This window comes from Artemia franciscana, chromosome 14, assembly GCF_032884065.1.
Source record: "Artemia franciscana chromosome 14, ASM3288406v1, whole genome shotgun sequence".
NCBI classification, from domain to species: Eukaryota; Metazoa; Arthropoda; class Branchiopoda; order Anostraca; family Artemiidae; genus Artemia; species Artemia franciscana.
In genome coordinates, this window is record NC_088876.1 from 20230718 (window position 1) to 20258650 (window position 27933).

Here is a 27933-nt window from a genome sequence, read left to right on the forward strand (position 1 = left end):
AATCCCCTGTTTGCGCATACTAGAATACTTAAATTTGTTACGTGTTTCTTATGACTGCTATAACTGACATGCAGGGTGGAAAGTTGATTACTGAAATTTACTTATATTTGAAGTACATCTGCTTGTTGAATAGTGCTTTAGAGAATATTATCAGATAATATTGCTATCAGAGATGAAATAAATGCGAGAGTACCATTATGGCTAGAATATGCTACTCCTTCATAAATGACCAAAAGTTTTTCCTTTTCCTCTTTACTACACAGAATTTTTCACTTATATTAAAGGCATTCTTGAATTATATTATTAGAGCATACCTATATACATAGGCTACAAGATGCTTAAATTTTATTAGTGAAATGTATTGAAGTTTTATCCTGGACCATTAAATCTAAAGGATACAAACTTTTGTACATACAACTTTTAATAATTAAGAAAAATTATAAAGCATTATTAAAACTCAGAAAAAGCAGTTAAAACGCAACAACGGAAAAAATAAAACGTGAAACAAAACCTGATATGGCCTAAAATATACGCAAAAAAATATAAATTAAAAAACGGGGGGGTCCTAGCAAGCAATTCCAGAGGGGAGGGGAGGGTTGTTATTAGAGATGAGTTTAGTCCCTGTTAATAGATATCTCTGAGAAATTTTAATGAAATTCCACGTTTCATTGTGCTAAAGCTATGCACATTCACACCACAGTGACAATATATGGCTAGCCCATCCTAGAAAACAATTCGAGGGAGGGGGGGAGAGTTGCTAGGAGAGATAAATTTGAGCAATATTAGGAGGTATTTCTGAGAGGTCCTAATGAAAATCCCTCATTTCTTTTAATTAAGTGTTATATTACGGTCACCCCACGACCGATAGATTCATTTAAAACCTGCCACCTTAACTTTAAGGTGTAGAACATGCTAGTCCAAGCAATTCATGCCACCTTGGCAATATGTGGCTACCCCATGCCCCCCAGTGATACATATTATCATTCCTAATGCATTTTTACCAGACATGTTTATGATAAAATTATTATTAAAATCCAATGATTCATGTTTTTTCGAAAGCCATCCTTCGGTGATACGCCATGTCAATTCCCACCTACATTTACAGTTTGACCCCCCCTCCTGGAACATCCTCACCGTTCCTAAGACATTCTCCAAAGATTATCATGGTAAAAATATAATTTAAATCCAATGATTCGTTTTTTCGCAAGCTATCGCAGCGTGATACACCATGTCAATCCACGCCACCATGGTAAACTACGATTGACCATCTGTCACCTCCTGGTCCCCTAGTCATCCTTCCTAAGACATTTTCCAAATATTTTCTTCTTAAAAATATGATTTAATTCCAGTGGTTTAAGTTTCACAAGCTAAACCTCATTCCTAAGACATTTTCCAGAAATTTTCATGTTAAAAATATGATTTAAATCCAATGATTCATGTTTTTCGCAGGCCATCCCTCCGTAATACACAACGTTAATCCACTCCACCATGGCAAACTACGTTTGACTATCTGGCAACTTCTGGCCCCCCAATCATCACTCTTAAGATATTTTGCAGATCTTTTCTTCTTAAAAATATGATTTAAATCCAGCGGTTCATGTTTTCGCAAGCTAACCCTCCGTAATGCACCATTTCAATTCCCACTACCGTTACCCACTACGATTGACCATCTGGAACCCTGTGACACCCCCTCATCATTCCTAAGACATTTTCCAGGTATTTTCTCGTTAAATTCATGAATTAAATCCAATGATTCGTGTTTTCGCAAGCAAATACTCTCTGTGATACGCCATGTCAATTCTCACTACCGTTTAATACTATTACCGCCTCCTCTAGCGCCTTTGACACCCCTACCTCATTATTCCTAAGACATTTTCAAGATTTTTCCTTGTTAAAAATATGATTCAAATTCATTGGTTCATGTTTTCACAAGCCAACCCTCTGTGATAGGCCATCTCAATTCATTCCACTGTGCCACACTATGATTAGCCTTTCTATCACCTTCTAGCACCACTGATCACTCCTAAGACGTTTTCCAGATATTTTATTGTTAAAAATTATGCATTAAATTCAATGGTTCATGTTTTAGCATTCCAACCCTAAACATGATGCTCCTATGAGAATTCACGCCACTGCGGCAAAGTACAAATGACACACGCACCATCTGGCACATAGTATGACACATATGATATTTTTCGAGCATTTTCTTTCAAAAATATTCGTTTACCACAAGAATTCGTTTACCACAAATGATGACTTCCAGCATTTGAGGTAAGCGTGACACCATGTACCACTCCCCGATGACAGCCTTCTGGTGCATATTAACACACCTAAGAATTTTTTTAAGCTTCTCCATATCAAAAGAAGCTTCGTGAAACTTGTAAATTGATTTCTTTTTCTCATGAAACCGATTTTGTCCGTGGAACTCTGCGTGCGGGTTTTTTCTTGTTTTTGAGACTCTCTGCGTCCTGATTTTTGCTAATGAAACTTGTTGCATGTTGACTTTTCTCTTTGTGAAACTTGTAAATTGATTTTTCTAATCACGAAACTGATTTTGTTCATGGAACTTGTTTCTTGCTGCTTTCTTGATTTATTTCTGCTCGTGAAATGATTTTCTTCATGGAACTCTTTTCGTGTGGATTTTTGTTTGTGGAACTTGTTGCATGTTGATTTTTCTCCTCAGGAAACTTGTACATTGATTTTTCTCCACGTGAAACTGATTTCGCTCATGAAACTTATTGCTTTCTGATTTGTTTTTTGTTATTAGAACTTGCTGCGTCCTGATTTTCTTTCCTGAAACTTGTTGCATGTTGATCTTTCTTTTCATGAAACTTGTACATTGATTGTTCTCCTCGTGACACTGATTTTATTCATGGAACTTGTTGTTTTTTTTATTTTTTGTTCGTGGAACTTGCTGCGTGTTGATTCTTGTTCGTGAAACTTTTACATTGTTTTTCTCTCCCTTTGAAAGTGATTTGTTCATGGAACTTCTTGCTTGTTGTTTTTTTATTCCCGGAACATATTGATTTTTCTCCACGTTAGACTCATTTTGTTCACGGAACTTGTTGTATTTTGTTCTTGGAACTTGCCGTGTGCTGATTTTTGCTCGTGAAACTTGTTGCATGTTGATTTTTCTCTTTGTGAAACTTAGACATTTATTTTTTCCTCTTGAAACTGATTTTGTTCATGGGAGTTGTTACGGGCTGATTTTGTTCGTGGAACTTGTTTCGTACTGATTTTGGTTCGCGTAACTTGTTATATAGTGATTTTTCTCTTCGTGAAACTTTTACATTTATGTTTTTCCTCGTAAAACTGATTTTGTTCATGGAACTTGTTGCGTGCTGATCGATGTTCACGGAACTTGTTGTGTGCTTATTTTTGTTCGTGGAACTTGTTGCATGTTGATTTTCTCTTCCTGAAACTTTTATATTGATTTTTCCCCTTGTGAAACTAATTTTTTCGTGGAACCTGTTGTATGCTGATTTTCCCTCCTCTAACTTGTTACATGTTGATTTTTTTCTTTTTCAAACGTATACAATTATTTTTTTTCGTCATGATACTGATTTTGTTCACGGAAATTTTTGTCTGTTGATATTTGTTCGAGAAACTTTTTGCAGGTTGACTTATCTCCTCATGAAACCGATTTTTTCATAGAACATTTTGCGCGCTAATTTTGTTCATGGAACTTGTTGCGTGCTGGTTTTTGTTATTGAAAGTTGTTGCATTTTGATTTTTTTCCTTGTAAAACTCGTGCATTGATTTTTCTCCTCCTGAAACCGAATTTTCATGAATAAAATTAGTTTCATGAGGAGAAAAATAGTTCGGCGAAGAGAAAAATCATTATACAACAAACTTCACGAACAAAAATCAGCATACAACAAGTTCCACGAACAATAACCAGCATGTGACAGGCTCCATGAACAAAATCAGTTTCTCGAGGACAAAAAATCAATATACAAGTTTCACTTATAGAAAAATCAATATGGAACCAGTTTCACGAAAAAAATCAGCATGAAACAAGTTCCACGAACAAAAATCAGCATGTACCATGTTTAATGAACAAATTAAGCTTCACGAGGGGAAAAATCAATGTACTCGTTTCAAGAAGATGAAAAAAAATCAACATGCAACAAGTTTCACGAACAAAAATCGGCACGCAACAAGTGCAATGAACAAAAAATCAGCATGCAACAAGTTCTATGAACAAAATTAGTTTCATGAGGAGAAAAGTCAATGTATATATTCTGCGAAGAGAAAAAAAAACATTATGCAACAAATTTCACGAACAAAAATCAGCATACAAGTTCCACGAACAAAAATCGACATGCAACAGGTTCCATGAATAAAGTCAGTTTACGAGGATAAAAATAAATGTACGAGTTTTACAAAGAGAAAAATCAACATGCAACAAGTTTTGCGATAAAATAAGCATACAACAAGTTCAGTGAACAATAATCAGCACGCAAGAAATTCCACGAACAAAACCAGTTTCACCAGAAGGAAAATCAATGTACACATTTCACGATGAGAAAAATCAACATGCAACAAGTTTTGCGAACGATAATCAGCACACTTCAAGTTCTATGAAAAAAATCAGCACGCAACATGTTCCTCGAACAAAATCAGTTTCACGTGAAGAAAAAATCCGTGTATAAGTTCCACGCTGAGCAACATAAGTATGCAAGAAGTTTCACGAAAAAAAAATTAGCACGCAATAAGTTCTGGGACACGCAAGAAGTTCCATGTACAAAATGAGTATTACGAAGAGAGAATATAAAATACAAGTTTCACGAAAAGAAAAATCAACATGCAACAATTTTCTCACACAAGAATCAACATGCAGCAAGTTCCATGAACAAAAAATAAACACGCAGCAAATTTCATGAACAAAATCAGTTTTACGAGGAGAAAACCATTTTACAAGTTTCACGAAGAGAAAAATCAACATGCAGCATGATCCACGAAGAAAAGAAATCAACGCACATTGGGCTCAATGAACAAAATCAGTTTCACGAGGATAAAAATTTATTTACAAGTCTAATAAAAAAATCAACAAACAACAAGTCTCACGAACAAAAATCAGGGAACAGCAAGTTTCTTGAACAACAAAAATCAGCACGCAATGGGTTCTATGAATAAAATCAGTTTCTCGAGAAGAACGAATCAATGTACAAGTTTCACAAATTGAAAAATCAACGCGCAACAAGTTTCATGAAGAAAAAGCAGGACGCAGCAAGTTCCACGAACAAGAAAAAATCAACACGCAAAGAGCTCCATGGACAAAATCATTTTCATGATGAGAAAAATAATGAATGTACTGGTTTTACGAAGAGAAAAATCATTATGCAACAAGTTTGACGAATAAAAATCAGCACGCAACCAATTCCATGAAAAAAAAAAAAATCAACTTGTAACAGGTTCCATGAACCTTGATTTTTTGGAGAAAAATCAATGTAGAAGTTTCACGAAGAGAAAAATCAAGTGCAACAAGTTTCACAAATAAAAAACAGCACGCAGCAAGTTCCAAGAATAGAATCAGCACGCAATAAGTTCCATAAAAAATCTTTTCACTAAGAGAAAAAATCAGTGTACAAGCTTCATGAAGAGAAAAATCAACTTGCAACAAGTTTCAAGGACAAAAATCACCGCGCAACAAGTTTCATGAAGAAATCGACACGCAATAAGTTCCATGAACAAAACTAGTTTCACAAAGAAGAAAGTCAATGTACAAGCTTCTCGAAGAGAAAAATGAACATGCAACGAGTTTCACGAACAAAAATCAGCACACAACGTGTTCAAATAAAATCAATGGTAACTTATTAGTTTATAAGTTTGTTTTTGAGGGGAAAGCTTGAAAAATATCCTCAGGTCTGATAATGTGCGACAGAAGGCTTTCACCGGGAAGTGGTACATTTTGTCACGCTGACTTCAAATGTTAGGAGTCACCAGAAGGAATGCTAATGGGGATTTCATTCATTTAGTTTAAACCATCGATTCTTGTGTAAACGAATACTTTGCAGGAAAATGCCCGAAAAAATGCCATATATTCATAATGCTTTTTAAAGGGTGTCATCTGTCAGCCATTGAGTGTAATTTGTCATGGAACATCACAATCTAGCAATGAAATGACAAATTTTTGCTGTTCAAATAAAAACAATGGTCATTTTTAGTTTATAAATTTATTTTTTAGGAGAAAATGATGAAAAGCCCTTGGGTGTGATAATATGCGCCAGAAGGGTATCATTGGGTGTGGTACATTGTGCCATGCTGGCCTCAAATGCTAGGAGTCATCAGAACAAGCGCTAATGGCGATTTTTTCGTCAAGTTTAAACGATTGGTTCTTATTTAAACAAGTATTTTTAAGGAAAATGCTGGAAAAAATGTCACTATGTCAGAATGCGTGCCAGATGATGTCGAGTGTCATTTGTAGTTTGCCACGGTGGCATGAATTGTTATGGGGCATCATGTTTGGGAGTGAAATGCTAAAACACGAACCATTAGATTTAATGCGTGATTTTTAACAAGAAAATATCTGGAAAATGTCTTAGGAATGGTGGCGAGTGCTAGAAGGTGCCAGAAAGGCTAGTCATAGTGTGGCAAAGTGGCATGAATTGAGATGGTGCATCAGGAGGGGAGATTGGCTTGCGAAATAATGAAACTATGGATTTAAATCATATTCTTAACAAAATAATCTGGAAAATGTCTTAGGAATGATGAGGGGGGTGTTGAAGGGTGCTAAATCGGGCAAAAATAGCTTGGCACGGTGGTGAGAATGGATAATGTGTATTACGGAGGGTTTGCTTGCAAAAATATGAACCCTTGGATTTAATGTATGATTTTTTAATTAGAAAATACCTGGAAGATGTCTTAGGAATGATGAGGGGGGTCAGGGGGTGCCAGATGGTCAATCGTAGCATGACATGGTCGTGGAAATTGAAATGGTGTATCATGGTTGGTTGGTTTGCGAAAACATGAACCATAGGATTTAAATTATATCTTATATGTTATCTTACATGTTAGATGAGTGTGCGTTGAAAATATCTTAGAAATGATGACTGGGGGGGCAAAAGGTGCCAGATGGTCAATTTTGGTGTGCCATGGTGGCGTGGTTTGACATGGTGTATTATGGAGTGGTGGCTTGCGAAAAAACATGAAGCATTGGATTTGAATCCTTATTTCATCATGATAATTCCTGGAAATACCATAGAAATGATGAGGGAGTGCCAGGGGGCAGTCATACTTTGACATGGAAGTTTGAATTGACATGATGTATCACGGAGGGATGGATTACGAAGAACATCAATTCTTGTACTTTAATCATACTTTTGTCATGAAAACTTCTGGTAAAAATGTCTTTTGTATGATAATATCATCACTGGGGGGAAGCATGGGGTAGCCACATATTAGGTATACACCGCCATTTTTTAACACCCACTTGTGCACCGTCATTGTGTAACTCCCGCATGTGTACCCTCCTCAGTTACAAATAGGGATATCTTACATGGGTCCCTGAAGTCCATCATGGCGCGCGAGATTGCATCACTCCCAATAGATCCATTAAGTCACGCAAGATTACGTCATCCTCGACTCCAGTTACGTAACAGACACTTCAAAGAAAACATTCTCTATGACGCGGTCCTGCTGGCTCTCATGGGAATGACGGGATTGGGCTCTCATGGAATCTACGGATAAGATTGACATGGAAACCGGAACCCCCTCACTACTTATCCCGACCTTTCTCAGCAGTATATACTATACGTAAACAATGGACGGATTGCCTAACGTACAGCCCTTGCCCCGAGACCTTTGGGGAGGTTGACATCTCCAAAGACATAATTATTGGACCTTTCAACAACACTGAAATGGCTCTCTTCGAATTTGGTCGGATGTGTTTTGGAAAATGATACGCTTGTAGGGGGGGGAGGTCTGGTCGCCCTCAAGTCGCTTTCGACTGTTAAAAAGGGCATTAGAACCTTTGATTTCCATAAGCCCCACACTAAGTGTTTACGACTATCCGTTATAAAAAGCTTATAAGCCGTGGGGTGTAACTTGAAACCCTTACCCCTGAGATCTGAGGCTTGTGTCCACCCTGGAGGCATCTTTGGTCCATTTTGAACAAAATGGCTATCTCACAATTTCGATGAGGTGTGTTGGTGGAAAAGATGGCGCTGAGGGGTGAGAGCGTGGATGAAGTGTTGCTAGTTGCCCTTGTATCACCTTTGACCCTTAAAAGGGAACAAGAAATTTCAATTTTTTACCTAATGAGTCTCCTCTGAGATTGATACGACCACTCCTTTCATAAAAAAATTATATGACCCCAGGGCATAACATACAACCCTTGCCCCCAGACTCTTGGGATATCGTTGCTTGCTGTATGATCGTTTGACTATTTTGTTTGAATAAAATAGCTATCTCTAAGTTTCTATTGAAGCATTTGGGGAAAAGATGACGCGGGGGGGGGGGTAATAATACTCCTGTCGCTTCGGCTTATACGGCCATCTTTTCCATAAAAAACCCTATATGTCCCCGGGGTATAACTCACAACCCTTTCCCTGAGGCTCTGGGGGAGGGGTTTGTCATCTCCAAAGACATAAATACCGGACCTTTCAACTATGCTGAACAAATGGCTATCTTAAAATTTCTATTGGGTTTGTTTGGGGAAATCGTGGGGGTAGAAGATGGGGGCTTGTCTGTTCAGTCACTTTTGGCTCTTGAAAAGGGCATTAAAGCTTTGAATGCCCGATCGAAGTGGCCCCTTTCGAAGTCTCTTGGACAAATCCTTCTATAAGAAGTGCCTTGGTCAGAAGATATCAAGAAAAGTAAAAACTAAAAAAAAATATAATTTAGTGTACCCACAATACTCTTTACTTAGGCAGTGCTATTATAATGCCTATGATATCCAAATCACTTGCATAAACTAAATCTAGAAGGGTTTACTTTCCCATTTGATACTACTCTTCTATAGCCTTTATTCTTTCTCTTGGGACAAATTTAATCAAAATGGTTCAAACTTAAAACCATGCTTAACTTTTGATTCCTCGTTGGTACTTTTGTAATGACACATAACGAAAGTTTTTTTTGTAATTAAAACGTTTTTTTCCGAACTTATTTCAATAACAGGAAATAAGTTCTTGGATTTTCATGTCTAATGACATGAAAAATCCAAGGTGATGCTTTTGCAACGACATACTAGGCATTTACCAAAAGTTGATGATATGATAAATTACGACAAAGTGTCCTCGTTGTAAAATTGAAAGGCGTTTTTAAATTCAGCATCTAAGGAATTCTTGACAGAAGATTAAGGACATAGACGATAGGACAAAATGGTGCAAGCATTAACTTCACCTTCTCACAAACTAATTCACATCATAGCGAATATCGGAAGACTAGGTATTTATATTCGTGTTTAACTTAATTCTAAATATCAACAAAATTTGTGAGCATTGAGAAAAAGTACATAGAAAAATAATTTTACGGTTTGAAATTTCAGCTGGGGTCTACTTAAAAAGCGATGCCTGAGGAATTTTAAATATATAGGGAACTATTTCTAAAGCCAAGAGGAAACCACAAACTTGTCATTTTATTATGTTCTGTGGATAAAATGGTTATGTATTTTCTTAATTCTAATGAACAGAACTCGAACATTGAATTAGAATAATTTAGTTGAAAAATTTAAGCTAAAATGAAAACTAAGGCTTCCTTTAAATTGACTTTGGATTGAAGACGTCTTAATAATAAAATAATTTTGGTGAACGACTGAAAATTAAGCCCATAGTTTTAAAAGCAGGTTACTTTAATGCCATTCCCTTGTTTATTGTTCAAGAAATAAAGTTTATAGTATCAGTTTTAAGATAAGTTATAGTTCTAAAGGTGCAGCCAGGGTCATGTTAACCCGTCCTCTTGTCTTTTCTAAACTCTTTAATAAAAACCTAATCCTTAAAAAAAAGTAGGGCTCGATACTATCAGATACTGATAGTGTGAATAATATTGCTGAAGTTAAGGTGGGAATTCAGGTTAACACTTGGTTTAGTGTGGAACCGGGAGTTAAGCAGACTTGCATCCTATTCCCATTTATAGGGGGTTATTTAATGGAATTCGTTTTGGGGAACATCACAAAGGCTATAGAAGAACATGGTATCAAATAGGGAGATAAGACTCTCCTATATTTGCATTGTGAAAAAACCTTGATATCCTAGGTAAAAATATCAATAAAATAAATGCTGTACTGGCGGTTTGAGAGTTCAGGGTGCAAGAATAGACTTGGCAGTTGATGTTTGGAAAACTAAATCACCTAGACTGGGAATAAACGAGGGTGAAGAGGCGATGTTATGTAACGAGAAAATCGGTCAAGTGGATAGTTTAATTTACCTGGGTAGTATTATTAGTGAAGAGGATTGAATATGTAAAAAAGTAGAATAAGAGTTGAAAAAAAAACGTTTGGAGGAATTGGGACACAAGTGTGGTAGCTAAGATTGGAATATTGGAAGGCACGGTGTCAAAATATGGGTCTTAAACACGGGCGTTTCAGAAGACTGAGGAAGAGCTGTCTATGTTTTTCCAGAGCAATTGTCTACAGATGGTTTTAGGTTTTCATTTGAGCGGCCGTATATCACACAATACGAAGGAAAAAAGCGGTTTGATCCCACTTTTTGGGGCTGCAATCAAAGAAAGAGTAGGATGATAGTGCCATGTTTTATTGGTGAAGGATGACAGATTAGCAAAGATTGAGATTGTACTTTTTGGTTACCTGTCTCGGAACAAGTGAAAAATGCGTCGTCCCTGAACGGGGTGAGAGATAAAAAGGAAAATGGAACCTCATAGAAAAAACTAAAGACTGATTATAGGATTTAATACGGTAGAGTAGTAGTGTGGCTATCTGTGCTAGTCACAGTCAGCTTGCTGGTGCAGTCTGTTTTAATTAGTAGGAGTTGTAGTAGCAGTGTCCTTTTTCCCGGTGTGTGATTTACACTTATGGTTTCAAACTCAATTAACAGGGTCGAATTAAAACTTTGTTGTTTTAAACTTACCACCCAGGAGTAACAAAATTAAATTATTTCAAATCAGATAAACACAAGCAATTTAATTATTAAAAAACTAAAATTGGAAATTGAATTAGGTCAGGAATTATAGAATTTGTAATAACAGGGTTTCAATTTAAGTTAAAAAGGGTCCAACTATGTAGGGACAAATCCTTTTATTGGACAATGAAAACGATAACAACATCTCTGGATATTTCGGTCACATACATTGGCCGTCCTCAGAAGATCAACAGTTTACCTGCTGAGGACGGCCTCTTTGTCTGTGACCGAAATATCCCGTGTCTGTGACCGAAATATGACCGAAAAATAGAGATTTTGTTATTGTTTTCACTGTCTAATAAAAGAATTTGTCCCTATTGAACTGTTATTTGTACGCCATGGAAAGGCAGTATGGTCTTTGAAACTACGTGCTTCACATTTCATAATGTCACCCACAACAGCATGAGGGATCCACACTTCATGAATCAAAATTAGTGCAAATCAACGCAAACTGATTGCATAAACCTATTGTAATGGGTCGTGTATCCAGGGGAGAGTGGATGGGATGATCGGTCCTTGACATGTGCAAGCATCCGGTAACCAACAGTTAAAACGCTTTATAGATATTTTACTCCTCACACTTTGTGTTAAGGCATCCACACAACTGAAAACCGGGAGAGACAAGAATTTTAAGACACTAGAGCAGTAATACCAAAAAGAGATGTGTACACCTCTGTTGGGCGGGATACATTTTACTTTAAATTAATCCACTTCTCATTCCGAGAATTGTCTATCTGGCTAGGATTTCAATGTTCAGTTGAAATAAATCCAAAACACTGTTCAAGCTCTGGAAAAATTTAGGTAAGCGTAATTAATACTTCCAATCTCCTGAATCCATTTCGTATTCATTTCTTCTTATTTTTTTCATATAAAAACGATAAACAATCTAGATAAACGATCAAGTGAATAATTTAGTTTTTTTTCGTATTTCAGCTAATTTTGACGTCAGAATTGATCATCATGTTTTCCATTTGTTACATCGACATCACATTAAATGTTGGAGAAAAGCTTACGTGCTCTCAATACTAATTTTCGGGTGATCGCTCTCCCCTTCCAGTATCAAATCGATATTTAAACTGGAAACTTTTCTAGCACTGTTGGTTCTTACTCAATGAAGCGACAACTGCCAAAGTCATTCTTTATGGTGGATACATTTCCAAGTTTTTGATTTTAACTAACCATCTCCGTTAGGTTTTTGTAAAGCCTCGAATAAACTAAAATTAGAACAGTTTGAATATAAATTTTACTTTTTTTTGATAAGATGATGCTAAAACGTAATGCCTTTGAATACCAAAAGTTTGGTTGACAAGTAAAATGATTTAAGCTGTTTTTAACGTTATTAGTTTATATTCCTATAGGAAATAATAACCGCTTCACTAATTGTAAGATAATTTATGAACAATTTCGTAAGTATCCATGAAGCAATATTGAATGTTATTACTGCACCAGGTATAAAACTTGAGAAAAAATTAAGTAAAACTTAACAGACAACAAATTTGAGTAACTGAGAGCTTTGTTAGTTTATTGCACTCATCGGAGTCAGTATCTGCTTCACTAATTGCTTGAAAATATACCAAAAAAAATTTCCAAACCGTTGACACTTTGTTCATTTTTATTGCTGAACCACTATAAAACTTCAGTTCGCCTAAATAATGATGTCTAATATAAGGAACAACCATGGTAAAAAGACAAATCCAAAATTACAATAGAAAGAAGCTTGTACTGAAATATTTACTGAGAGAAATATCTGTTTAAAATCAAAACTGTTACAAAAAGCCAATAAGTCTAGATAGCCTACTATGTGGCCATCTCTCTAATATCCTATAACAAACGATAAGTCGATTAAATGAAAGACATTGGATATCTTGTTAAAATGAAGTATTTCCTTTCAAGCGAATACTCCTTGAGATTACAATATCCTCAAAGAATGAGTAACAAAAAAAGAAAAAAAGACCAGCTAAAATTATGAATATCCGGATCTTTTTTTGCAGCCCACAGGAAGTAAATCTAGCATCCACCAAAACCATCTTCCACAACCTACACTGAAATATACAGAAAAGCAAAGTGACTAAGCAAATTTGGTTTTGCCGGCCTTTAATTTGGTTTATTCGAAAGTAGTGTGCTCCTGGTGTAATTTATATGCAGCCCATCCACTCGTTCAAACTTATCACTGAAGAACTAAGCAGCATATGCAGCCCATCCACTCGTTCAAACTTATCACTGAAGAACTAAGCAGCATCATAAAATTCATCATATTCATCATAAAAATTGCGCGATAAAAACCCGAAAGACGCAATACCAGTAAAATATAGATTTTTCTTAATGAGTCTGTTTGACTGATACAGAAATCGAAGATCCAGATTCTTTAGTGCTCACATAGCAGAGTTTCGTAAAGTTTGCAAACTATTTAAATTAGAAAACAAAAAGGTAACCAAAAAAGAGCAACAGTAAATTAACATTGAGTGAACAAGCAAAACTAAAGAAGACAAGGAATTGAGCTTGGAGTAAAAAGTTTAACTTTTCTGGAAAACTTTTAGGTCCCTGGGGGCTATTGAAGATATCAAATAAATTTATAATCGAAAAGAAATAAAACTCAAAAGGTATTGAAATAAGTTCGTAGCGATAACAAAAGCTATGAGGAACGGAATCTTTTTTTTTAATTTTTACCCCACGAACAAAAAAATAATGCCGTTTAATTTTCCCCAGAAAAATCATTAAGCTGTCGACTGTTTGTTTTTACTTAACTCTCTACTGTTATTACTTTTTTTTCTTTTTTTTGTCCAAATACAGGTCCAAATATACAAGAGTAGGTGGATTTTAAGACCTTTACAGAACATTGTAAAAAAGTTGTAAATACCATTTGCTCTCTTCCTTTTTTAAATGGGCCTAACCTGAAGTACTGCGTCACAGACACGGTTCTTTAGTTTAAATTATGTTCGCCTACTTTAATATTTTCATAAGAATATACTCTTCCTAAGGGAGTTAAAATGTCTCCAGTCCCGGTCAACTAGAGCAAGTAAGTAGATGATTGAGAAATTCGGAAAACCACACAACATTTAATAAAGACGAAAGAAAATATATAAACGCCATGACTTTATTCCTGAATGTTGGTAGATAATACTTTCATCTAAATTGATGGATAGTTATTACAAATAAATTTACCAATTCGAATTTTCATTTTCACTTGTATATTTTATTCTTACGTGTTGCTTTGCTAAAGTATCCTTGGACATATATTATGACCTCTTTCGACGCTTTTATAGTAGGCCTACCTATTGAAGAAATAGAAAGCTCTAAATTTTATTAATCAAACTAGTATGATAAAGATCATGTATACGTCAGTCTTATAGCATTACTATTCATTTTTGATAATATCACCTATGGCTTGTAGTAGGAAGTATTACATCCGATATTTTTTCCCAATTGTTTTTTTTTTTCAGTATCGTCGATAATTCGTATTTACGAGTTATTCTACTAACATAATACAATTTTCAGCTTTATGATATTGCACTTAATAGTTTTGTACTTATACTTAATGAACTTAGAGACGTGTTTGACTTCTTTCTCGTCTTCGCCCATGCAGTAAAAACAAGTTCTAAGAGCTCATGTGGCACTTGTGACGAGGCCGGACGAGCCAAGAGCTCATATGGTTTGAGCTCTAGCAAAATTCTAAGAGTCAATAGATTGATTTAAAAGGAAAATCGAAGGTTTACTGCCGGTCGGGATTTAAAATAAGAGCTCTGAGTCACGAGGTCGTTCTAAATATCAAAATTCATTAAGATCCGATCACCCACTCGTAAGTTATAAATACCTCATTTTTTCTAATTTTTCCCCTCCCTTCAGTCGTCCAGATGGTTTAACCGGGGAAAACGACTTTATCAAGTCAATTTGTGCAGCTCCCGGACACGCCTACCAATTTTCATCGTCCTAGCACGTCCAAAAGCACCGTACTGTCAAACCGTGATTGACAGTACGGTTACGTCAATCACGTATCTACGACATTTGCTTATTCTACCCACCAAGTTTCATCCCGATTTCTCTACTCTAAGCGTTTTCCAAGATTTCCGGTTTCCCCCTCCAACTCCCCCCAATGTCACCAGATCTGGTCGGGATTTGAATTCAGAGCTCTGAGACATGAGTTCCTTCTAAATATCAAATTTTATTAAGATCCGGTCACCCGTTCTTAAGTTAAAAATACCTCATTTTTTCTGATTTTTCCAAATCAACACCCCCCCCCCCAGATCTTCCAAAGTGAACAGATCTGTTCCAATTATGTCAATTACGTATCTATAGCCTGTTCTTATTCTTCCCATCAAGTTTCATCGCGATCTCTCCACTCTAAGCGTTTTCCAAAATTTCTGTTTCCCCCGTCCAACCCCCTATGTCCCCGGATCCGATTCGAATTGAAAATGGAGCATCTGAGACATAAAATCCTTCTATATATCAAGTTTCATTAAGATCCGATCACCCATTCGTAAGAGAAAAATATCTCAATTTTCACGTTTTCGAAGAATTCTGGTTTCCCCCTCCAACTCCCCCCAATGTCACTGGATCTGGTCGGGATTTAAAATGGGAGCTCTAAAGCACAAGATCCTTCTAAACATCAAATTTCATTAAGATTTGATCACCCGTTCGTAAGTTACAAATACCTCATTTTTTATAATTTTTCCGAATTACAACCCCCCCCCCAACTCCACCAAAGAGAGCGGATCCAGTCCGATGTTGTCAGTCACGTATCTTGGATATGTTTTTATTCTTCCCACCAAGTTTCATCCTAATCTCTCCACTTTAAGTGTCTTCCAAGATTCCCCCCCCCCAATGACGCTGGATCCGGTCGGGATTTAAAATAAGAGATCTGAGTTATGAGGTCCTTCTAAATATGAAATTTGATTAAGATCCGATCACTCTTTCCTAAGTTAAAAATACCTCAGTTTTTCTAATTTTCAGAATTAACCCTCTCCCCAACTCCCCCAAATAGAGCAGATGCGTTCCGCTTATGTCAATCACGCATCTAGGACTTGTGCTTATTTTTCCTACCAAGTTTCATCCCGATCCGTCCGCTCTAAACGTTTTCCAAGATTTTAGTTCCCCCGCTCCAACTCCCCCAAATGTCACCAGATCCGGTCGAGATTTAAAATAACACCTCCGAGAGACGATTTCCTTCTAAATATCAAATTTCATTAAGATCTGATCACCCGTTCGTAAGTTAAAAATATCTCATTTTTTCTATTTTTTCCGATTTAACCGTCCCCCACCCTTCCCCCCAGATGGTCAAATCGGGAAAACGACAATTTCTAATTTAATCTGATCTGGTTTCTGATACACCTGCCAAATTTCATCGTCCTAGCTTACCCGTAAGTGCCTAAAGTAGTAAAACAGGGACCGACAGACAGACCGGCAGAATTTGCGATTGCTATATGTCACTTGGTAGATACCAAGTGCTATAAAAATCCATTCTATTTTTCCCTGGTTTCGAAGATTTTATTAATAAGAAAAGTCAGGAGACTACCTATTGTTAATTAGTGAAAAAAATAATGTTTAATAACAGAGCCTCGAGAGTTTAATAGTGATAGACCCTCAAGAATGCTGCTAGTGGCACTACTGTTTTGTTATTTATTTATTTTTAATTCTGGCCTTTTTGGTATACTTCCAATTCTGAGACGTGTTTGAAGATTATAGACATGACAATGATTCTAGAGCAGTTTCAGTTTTGTCTTTACTGTCTTCTACCTTACAAATCATGCAAGTTTTGACCCTAATCTATGACTGAAATTACGGATTAGTCACGTTCCTTTTAAGATATACTTTTATCTGCCCTTTAGAAGAAGACGTTGGGCATTCTTCTCCAATACGAGTTGAAATTTCTGGGGGCTTCCCTTACCACTTGTTGGTTTAAAACTTAGTCTTACATTTTCTATTGACTTATTTATTTTATTTTTTAGGAGAGGAACTGAACTAGCACATATTGGCTCGTGCACATCAATGTATTCACACAGCCACTCTTGCCCCCTGTCCTGTAATAGCACAGATAAAGAAATGCCAGTTTGCGCATCTGACGGGAATGTTTACAAGTAAGCAAATTTCAATGGCTTTAAGTCTTTTTCCTTTAAAGTTTTTTTCTCAAAGCTTCCAAAATCGAAATTTTTTTCAAATAAAATATATAGGTGCAAAACATTTAACTATCACAATGTGCCATTATTACTGGGAGGAACGACCTACACAATTTCGTGCTCCATAATTCGATTATTAGCGCATTTGAATTTTTATGATTTCGATTTATATATTTTTTATTTCGGATTTTACGCGCCACATAAAAGAAAGGATAAATATATCGTTTTCCGTCAAAGGTTTGCTATAGACTAAATTTTGAAGATTTTTTGGGTCGGTGGGAGGAGGAGGATCGGGCTAGTGAAATTTGTTGTTGATACCGCCTGCCCCCCCCCTCAATCCTGCTTTCTCGTAGCTAGGCTCATTTTCTTTTCTTTGTTCTACACTTATTTTATAGAAAGTCAGCTAGTCAAAGCCAGTGTGAGAAATCAGTACCTCCTTATTGTGTTTGGAAGCTTTTAATCAACAAAAAAGGGCCTAGTACCATATTAGAGCATACATTGCGTGAACGAAAAAAGACAAAAAGGAAGAATTTCAAAATTTAAACGAAACTTTAAAGTAAAGAAATTAAATGAATCTAAATAGAAATTTCAAAAAGAAACCAATTAGCTTGAAAAAGATAAAAACGATTCTAAAGTTACTTATGCAGTACCAACAGTACGCAGGGCTTTTCTTAATCAAATGATCAAATTTTTTTTGTGTTGGCTCCCCGAAAAAAAAAAATCCTTCTACGCATCTCTCAAGGGATATAAAGCCTTCAGCTAAGAGATGTCTTTTCGCTTAGCCTAATATGTTAATTAAACTGATATACTATCCTCGTTAGCCTGAATACAATTCCTTAGAATAAATATCTATAAGATAATTAATATTCTCATCTTCGTCTTAAAACAAAATTCGGGAACATAATTGACTTAGACAACTTCTAAGAAAAATTTGATAGACGGCTCATCTAATGTCGGAAAACTTTCCAGAATTTTCAAAGAAAAGACATTTCTTTAAGATTACATTCATTGGTAGACGAGTGAAACTGATATGAACATCTCTAGAAATTAATAACAGAAAAACAAAAGCAAGACAGAAGTAAAGAATTGATAAGTAGAAGGTTTTAATTCATTTTTGATTAGATTTGAAAAACCAAGTTTTTTGCGTGAAAGGAAAAAACAAATTTAAAAATCAAAATATACAGAAATAAGCGTCAATATGAGGGGAAATTTAGTGTCTCTTAATCCTCTTCTGACAGCTAATTAGTAGTATAGAAAGTTTTTTCAGATCTGTACTCCTTAGAAACGGTAAACGTACCAGTTCAAGTTTTCTGCAAAAGAATGAGGTAATGATAACAACAAGCTAAATTTGCTACATTCTAGTAGGTTTCAATAAATTGCTAGTCAAACTTTTGCGTAGGGAGCTGGAGGCTGAGGAGACGAAACCCCCCTAAATTTATGGTAATAGCAGCTCCACAAAAGTTTTGATATTGCTTTTTACTCGTTGATTTTTCATGTTATTATAAATGATAAATTATAAACTGAACAATAATGTGTTTAAGAAAGGGATTAAGACTTCCTAGGAGTATTTCTTTGGAGACAGACATAATTTTAACAAAACCTACCCCACAGATAGACTATCTCATTTTTTTTCTTACAGTTCGCTCAGTTAGGGCCAAAATTGTTTACTTTCAGACCAAGAGGTGGAAAAGGGTAGTTGGTTGAGGCGCGATTTATACCCATCAAATAGGTCTTAAGAACCAAAGAATATGTTTTATTTTAAGAACTTGTTTTGTTTTGCCTTTTCTCTATACATAGTAAAAGAATAGAATGGGTCCGAAATGCCAAAAATGAATTTTAGTCTGTAAGTTTCCAACTGCTCTTGAGGGATGCACTCTACCCCTCTTACCTTTGTGAAGATAAACACATAAAATAATCTACTATATAAAACTCTAAATATTTCTAAAATAACAATGGAGCTACCATGCAATTTGTGCCCATATTCTCTATTTAGTCCAAATATATTTCTTTCAACGAAGGAAGGCTATGTGGTAGATTTTCCTGTTCATCATGAGCTGACAGACCTTTCGTAAAAATTTAGGATTATAAGTATGCTCTTTAAGGCCTTATAACCAACCTGTTACCACTGAAAGATCTATTGATCTTCCTCTTAGTCGGTTGGTACTTAACTTTGCAATGCTGTAGCCGTAAATAAATGTACTTACTTAATTGTTGCGGGACCAGACGTAGACGCCTCACCTGGCATCTAGAAGACTACGTATGGTTGACTCCCATTTGTTGCTATCTTGTGCCAGCTCTTCAGCAAACCAAAGCGAGCAGCTCTCTCACTTTCTGCCAAACCCTCGAACTCCACCAATGGGGTCTAACGTAAATAAATGACTGAAGGGACAAACTTCTAGGACTTTCTAAAATCTGTATGTTTTTTTGTAAATATCTTTTGATGATAAGCTATAAAAAAATTTATATTTGAAGGAAACTGAAGAATCAGATAATTTTGAAAAATCAAAGAAGAAGAAAAACAAAACAAAAGCAAGTTGTTGGGGCTAAGGCAATAGATAAGAAAGAAATGAATGCTGTCACCGTGCCTGCGAACCTTAAAGATTGTGTTTCTTAATTTAGAAATGAAAATTGGTAAATACATAGGCAAAGCTTCCTTCCTTCTTTCTTGCAAGAGCCCTTTCAAGAGACCCGCTTCGTTTTCCTCACGCTGAATATTACACAAATTCAAAAGAACAAAACAAAATGCAGGATGTCTAGTGGATCTGTTTACCGGTCAGTATTGTGACATCTAACTGACGGTAGAGAGTTTGAGGTTAAAAAGGCTGTCCGTAATCACCCTCTGTCATGCCAGATTTGACACAAGCGCTTGTTGGGAGAGTGAACCGAAAACTGACAAAGGTGTGATGAAAGTCACAGAGTCAAAGTCAACAAGACTCAACTGTTATTAGCAGTTTTTTTGGTGGAATGGCAAACAAGCTTTTTCAAAGGAATAGAGTTTTTCAGACGCTAATAGAAACAAATAGGAGAAGTAGAAAATGATTCACAAGTTTTAAGCAAACTATTTTCAATCTTATGTTCTTACCCAAACAAGTTCAGAGTAAAGTGCTCCTTGTCAGGAAAAGTTGCAACCACACTAGTCTTGTTTTAAGTATTATAGTAACCAAGAAACAACTAAAGTACCATTTCCTGCTAGACAGCACGGTTGCCTACTGCCAACATCTAAAAAGAGTGCAAATCAATGCCAAAAAAGAGTGCAAGTTGCCAAAAAAGGGTGCAAGTCAAAAATTTTATGTGAGCGCAGCTGCCACCAATTGCGCAGCCCCTTTCACTGTTTTGACCGCTCTTACGTCATTTACAAACAATTATCATCAGTTATCCTTCGATCAATAAACATATTACAAGTTTTGTCCATAAACAAAGCTTGGTAAAGACAAAGCTATTTCACTATCAGTCATGCTTAAAATTCAGCTAGTGCAAGGAACGAGGATGATTTTAATACCTGGCTTCAGTATCCCCCTCTCCTAGCTGAAATTTAATATCTTCAAAAATCTTGTCAAAACTAAGATAGATGAACAGAATTCAAGCATACACAGAAAAAGGTCCGTTTTTTCATATATTCCTTTGTCTCTTTGGTACTATATTGTTCATTTTTAATTGTCATTTTCAACTGGCTCTAATATTTTTTGCCTGGATTCATTTCTGAAATTGTCATTTACCTAACTCAACTGCTTTCCAAGATAGCAAGGACTGACTTAACTACAATTTTAGGCTGCCTGATATTCCCATAATGTGTCCTTTTCTGACATTTTAATAGTATGAATCCCATCCAAAGCAAATTCCTAGGCCCCAAGCTGGTAAGATCAGATTTTTACTTCAGAAAAACGGCTATCACAAGCAGAGATTGAGCTATTCGCACTTTAAAATGGTGCATAGGTCGAAATCCCAAAAATTTTTATCAGTTTTGGTGTATACTTTGAAAAGGTTTTGTTTTGGTTGTTGCTTCTCCATCACGTTACGCAAGTTGCATACTCACTTTTCCATTTCAAGAAAAATGGTTGTTCCAAATAGCTTTTGACTTCCTTGTATAAAATTTGATTTTGAATTACCACGTTTTCACTTGTTATTTAGACTTTGATCTACTTCTTCATAAATGGTTGGAAATACCGGAAAGACGATTGTTGGACGGCATAGGCAGAGATAACAGGGATCATACCGCTAGTTGCTCTATCTTTTATAATCAAATAATTTAATTTAAAGTTTTTCACTTTCTCTTTAATACGTTTTTCGCTTTAGTACTTTTTCTGTCATCGCTTTGTTAAAGAGTGGAAAAAAGAGTGCAAAGAGCAAATAATTTTGAAAAAAAGAGTTCAAATTATTTCTTGGAGGGAAAGAGTACAGTGAAAAAAGAGTGCATTGCACACGAAAAGTTTGCAAGTTGGCAACCCTGCTTGACAGCATACAAGTTTTAAGCATCTTAGTCTCACTTCTATCTCATCTATGCAACAGTAACATGATAATAGTAATTTTCAAAAATGGGCTGTCACTTCCCGCCACATTTTCAACTTTAGCTACTAGAGACATCTGGTGTCGAAAATAAAGTCTTAGATATGTTTAAGCATTCTAAAAATTTTATCATGCCTCTAGAACTGTTTTGCCATTATACCAAAACGTGTATTTGTAATTTTACTGTGAATTGTTTATTTTGAACATTAAACTTGTACAAGTAAAATGTCTAGTGTCATACTTCGAAATTCTTTGCTAATAAAAACTTCATCAATGAAATATCATGTCTTTGAATATACTCCCCTCCTCAAATTTTAAAGCACTGAATGTAAGTTTGCCACAGTTATAAATATGCATCTGATTTTATGATATGCTTCCCAAGAATGGCTCTGCCTTTAAACCCATCACCGTGAAACTAAAAGCAACTTTTCCCAATGTTTCTTTTTCGAATTAACCACTCATCTCTTCTTTGTTTTGTTGCCTTACCAAATTTAATAAGCATATTTTACTCAGGCTCCCTTCCAGTTGCAGTTTAATATTGTTTGTATTGGAAGTGAAGGGGAAAATTATCTTTTACATATCTGTTGCCAAGATTCTGTGAGTAGGAAGTTCATTTAATAGGATATCCCTGTCATATTGTGTCGATTAATTCATGGGTCACATTACAGTCATACTACAGGATAAAATCCAAATTACGCACAACTACAGCTCTAATGATGTATCTGGTTTGTAATTTGTCATGATGGTTGAACAGTGTTCAACCTTCAAACATAAAATTTGTAGTTAAACAATTATAGAAATAATTTTTGGAAGCTTGACACAACAGTTTTCTATATTTAAGACGAGTATGGTAAAAGATATTGATACAAGCTACATTGTATATTAGTTGGTGTTGGTACCCCTTGTCCTAATTGCAAATAAATGTCCTTTTCATATATTAATTCCTTCTCGTAAGTTATTGTTCACCCAGGTCTTAGATTAGAATATTGGAAGCTACAGTGATGACAGTTGTCAAGTATGACTCTGAAGCATAGGCGCTCCGAAAAGCAGATGAAGAATTGAAGATTTGCTAGACGTTTTCTAGAGAAATTGCCTACAGATTGTTCTGGGTACCTGGCTGACTGACCGTATTTCAAACAGTAGGCTAAATAAAAAGAATGGTTCAACCCCGCTTTCTAAGGCTATAATGAGAGAAAGGTTGAGATGACTAGGGCACGTTCTGCGGATGAAGGATGATGGATTTCCAAAGATTGTCCTTTTCGGCGTACCGTCTAGGGATAAACGGAAAGCAGATCGTCCGCAGTTGGGGTGGGAGGATGTCAGAAAAGATATTTGAAGGAAATGAGAACTTCCCAGGAGGTTGTAAAGAGGGAGGCTTTGAATAGATTGGGATGGAGGAGGAGCATGCTTAGCTGTGTTTGCCCCAGGGGTTTAGTGCTGCGTCAGTTGTTAGTAGTAAAAGCAGTATTAATAATTCCTCTTGTGGAATACAGTGACTAATTAAAATGGGGAAACAATTCAACTAGACCTAGCCTGATCCAGGCGTATCAGACAGTTACAAACGCTACGTATTTGACTAGGGTACAACTTCAATCAGGATTTCACTGATTCTCGAACTTGCACAATTGTACAATTAACTTAGGTGAATCGTGATTTTTGGTCTGAACTTCGAAAAAAACCGCTCCCAGGCATCGTGTACTCAGGGGTGCAAGCGTTCCGGTCAATGACTGTGTCCCCTGAGCATTCAAAAATGTGTAATTTTTGGCTAAAATATGTCCATCTTAGAATAAAAAAAACTGCAGATTATTTTTTGGCCAGATGTATTAATTACCAAACGACGCTTTGTAAAATTCTTTGATACCCCCCAAATAACATCAAATATAATGAAAACGAAGGAAATATATGCAAAACATTCATACAAAATGACTAAGTATGAAAGCACGAAATTCATATAAACATTATAAATCTGATACTTTGAAGAAAATTCTTCACTTTCTCTGGCAAAACCTGGACACTAAAAAAAAAGTAAATAAAAATACCGAGATAAGGCACAACCTTAGTGAAAAGTGATATTTCTTTTCCAAAATATATATCCAGTTGGGAAATATTTCTTTTTTTTGTCATAAATTTAAAAATCTGATTATTTTTGTCCTTTTATGTCTCGCATTTCGAAAATGTGTCACTTTTTTGCCCTCTCACGTCATTGTCTCTAGTCACATGGGTATATGTCCTTTTGACATAAAATACGTCCGGTTGACAACTCTGCGTTTGCTGGATTTTTTTTCCTATTTCACAGTTAGTTCTTTTTTGTTACTATAACAGTTGTATTTTTGTTACTTCAATAGCAAGTTTCTATTATATATGTATTGTATATTCTATTATATAAGTGCCTATTACATATCAGTCTTGCCTAGGTTAAAGGCTATGGGAAGTTGATACAAATTATGTACCGGAATTAATTCCTATACTATTGAGGCATCTCCGAAGAGAGAAGATATTTGAAGATACAATTCAAAGGATAGAGCTACCTCATCCAGTATAGATAAGATTACCCTTTGATAATGCTGGAAGGAAAAGTTTTCTCCCTGAGTCTAGCTTTGAACACGAGGATCTGAAGTGACGTGAAAAGAGTGACGTTCAAGGGAGATTCCCAAGAGACGTTTTGTTGACTAATTTCTCCCAATTCTAATAAACTATCCAAATACGAAAAATCCCTTTTTTATTTTTACACACAAATCGCAACTAACAAAATTAATCACACAAAAGCTCATTATAGTTCAGTTCAGTCACCTTGACACTCGATGACGCAATAATAAACATACAAAAAGGCTTTTCACACGGAAAAGGATTAACTACGCGTATCATTATATAGTCAATTCAGGGCATCCCTCCCTTCCACAAGAGGATGACAGAGAAATTCTTAAACAAAGTTAATTCTTCCTCGCACTAACCACATAGCCAGAAAAAGCTTCTTTTTCACGGCAAGAATAGCTGTTCATGAGCCGCCTGGTATAAAAGTATAAGTTGGGCCAGTAAATACCTCATTAGTATCTGCGAGGTTGAAGGACGGGCTCTATGTTTGGATTTTCCTTCACTATTGGGAAGCAGATGAGTGTTCCGCATTATTCTTTCACGGAAGCTTTCAGGGATCAACAGCCAGCTATGTACGGGCCCGTTTTGACGAATGGCTTTACTGCATAACAGCCGCTTCAGAACTCTCATTTATTCCCACATGCATCAGCTTGACCAGTTGCCTCCAGGTTAAAGAAACAAAACAATTCGGGATCACTTTGTTGACTCCGTCGGAATGACGAAAGAGGCAGAGCCAAATTTTGCAGCCAGAGGTGAATTTGACGGTACGCGTCATTGAAACCAGCAAATTATTTAGGCTCATAAAAAAAGGATTGTTTCAAACACCTGTCACCACATCATTACTTAGAATGCCCTAGAAAGCGCATCAGCATTGCGTACATGAACCCCCCGGTCGGCTATTAATGGTAAAATTAAATTCTTGTAGAGCTAATGACCAGCGAGTCAAACGAACGTTGCAACGCCGATTGACATTAAGCCACCTAAGAGGATTATGGTCCGTTTCTATGAAGAAATTGTGTCCCTTCAAGTAGTAGTCGAGGCTTTCAATTCCCCATTTGAGACCAAGAGCTTCTTTTCCAAGGTCGAATAATGTTTTCCAGTCGCGACCAGTTTCCTACTACGAAATGCAATTGAGTGCTTTTCACCATCCCTTTGGGCGAGGACCTCTCCGACACCTATGTCAGAGGTGTCTCTCTTTAAAATAAAATTCTTACTGAAATCTGGTGTCGCAAAAACAGGGACTTCGATTAGTGCTCTTTCAGGTTCTGAAATGCATCACTTTTGTATCTTGTTCAGCTCCGTTTTGTTTGGAGAACCTTTCTTCAGAATCGAAGTGAGTGGCTTAGCAATTGCAACAAATTCTTAATAAAATCTTGATAATATGCTGCCATCCCAATAAAAGACCGAATTTCCTTCTTGGACGCAGGTAGGGGGGAAGTTTTGAATGGCCTGGAACTTGCTTTCCCATGGGGCAATTTCCCCTTTTCCAATGCGGTAACCCAGGTAACGAGTCTCGTTCTGAAGCCATTTTAATCTTTCTAGGGTGGATCGTCAACCCTGCTTCTTGTATTATCTCTAGTGTTCTTTTCACATTTACTAGGTGCTCATCCTAAAAGTGACTTAAGATAACAAGTTCATCCAAATAGGCATGAGCGAACGCTTTACAGGGCTCGAAAACCTTATCCATAACATGCTGGAAGGTCGCGGGAGCAACATGCAAGCCGAATGGCATGACCAGAAATTCATAGAGCCCGGAAGAAGTAAAGAATGCCGTCTTTTCCCAGATACCTTTCTTTAGTTTGATCTGCCAGTGCACTCTAACCAAATCTTGGACACTTAAATATTGTCTTACTGCCAACTGTCTCAAGGAGCTCGTCTATACGAGGTAAAGGATGGGTATTGAAACGAGATATATTGTTAAACCCACGAAAATCAAGACAGAAACGTAGCGATTCATCAAACTTTTCGATTATGTCGACTGGTGAGCACCATGGACTAGAAAATGGTTTGATGATGCACAAGCCGAGCATGCGTTTGACCTGCTCAATGGCGACCTTATCGAGTTTTCGGGGCACGACATGGTCTCTGCCTCAGAGGTTGTGATTCACCTGAATTAATCTGATGTTTCACGATTCTTGTACTTCCCGGTGTCCTTGAGAAAGTTTCTCGGAAATCCTGGAGTAGACTTAAGACCTCTTCCTCTCTCTTTTCGTCCTGGTGAGTTACTGATTCACATATACCAGAACAAACTTCACTGCCACTACCGTTCATACGGTTAGATTTCTTTCAACGGCTGTCATCGAAATTTTTGGCAGTCTCCTCTCAAATCGCCGCAGAAGGTTGATGTGAAGTACTCTTTATTTTTTCCTCGCTTCTGTCATCTCAATTTCGTAATTGACTCTGCCTGCCAATTTTTCGTAACACTTTAAAGGGACCTTGCCACCGCATTTCCTATTTGTGGTTACCTGGTGGCAGAAGCACTAGGACTTCATCTCCCACCTGAAGTTCACGAGGGTTTGTACGACGGTCGTATAGCTTCTTTTGTTGGCTTGCTGCTTTTGTCCAGTTTTGTTGAGCTTCCTTCGTCAGTTTTTCAGTGCGAGAGTGTACTTGCTTGAGTTGAGCAGTTGGTCGATTTTGTCTTAAAGTCGTTGGTGCTGCCTCCCATTGTTCTTTGAGGATATCCAGTGGTCCTCCTGATTGCCTACCATACGGGAGTTCTAAGGGCTGAAACTTAATGGAGACTGAACTGTTTCGCGATAAGCAAATAAATTGTAGGGGATATACCGGTCCCATTGTTCTTTTGGATTGTCCATAACATATTTCTTAAGCAAGTGAATTAAGGCTTCATTGACTCTTTCCACCAGCCCATCGGTCTGACGATGATATGGAGAAGTATTTATTATTAAGTTAAGTATTTATACCAAGCATTATATAAGCTTCCCTTAAACTTTTGGACAGAAAGTTCGATCCTTGGCTGGTCAAAAATCTCAAAAGGGACTCCTACTCACAAAAGAATTGCTCGAGGACCTCCGCAATCTTTCTTGCATTAGCCGTCCGTAGAGGTAATTCTTCCGGATGTTTGGTGGCATAGTCTGAAATTACAAGCAGAAATCGACGACCATTCCGTGATGCTGTTAACGGCCTAACAATGTCCATAGCCACGCGGTAAAAGGGCTTTTCCAATGTGGGTAAGGAAATCAAGGGTACCTTTTCCATCACTTTCAGCCTAGGGGTGAGCTGATACGGCTTACACATATTAATGTGCTTTTGGACATCTTGTCTTACTCCTGGCCAGAAAAAAAAAAAACGATGCAAAATCCGATCACAAGTCCGCTGGTTACCAGTATGTCCAAAGGTGAGCTTTGGGCCAAGTGTTTCCAGGATCCACTTTCATTGTCCATATATCATATTCTGGAAGATCAACTCCCCCATCCTTTGGGGAGGGTGAATCAGGAATGCTTAGTATTGGAGGCGAGTCAATCATCCTTGGTATGAATCCATCCTGTTTAAGCTCTTTAGGTGAGTAATTCTTCCTCCTTGTGCTGACAAGAAGTCTAATATTAGGCTTTTTCTTCCCAAAGTACTGACTGAAAAGTTCATTGAAACGAGGGAATGATGTCCCCAGAATTATGTCGACAGGTAATTCA

At 36.7% G+C, this 27933-nt stretch overlaps 1 protein-coding gene across 1 annotated transcript in view; it reads left to right on the forward strand.

Annotated features, from left to right (window-relative positions):
• The window catches only part of LOC136035434 (agrin-like), a 225547-nt gene that overhangs the window by 115110 nt on the left and 82504 nt on the right, over positions 1-27933 (forward strand). Inside the window, exon 7 of the mRNA XM_065717243.1 lies at positions 17021-17149. Coding sequence (XP_065573315.1) covers positions 17021-17149 — 129 coding nt within the window. The remainder of the gene's footprint in view (positions 1-17020; positions 17150-27933) is intronic.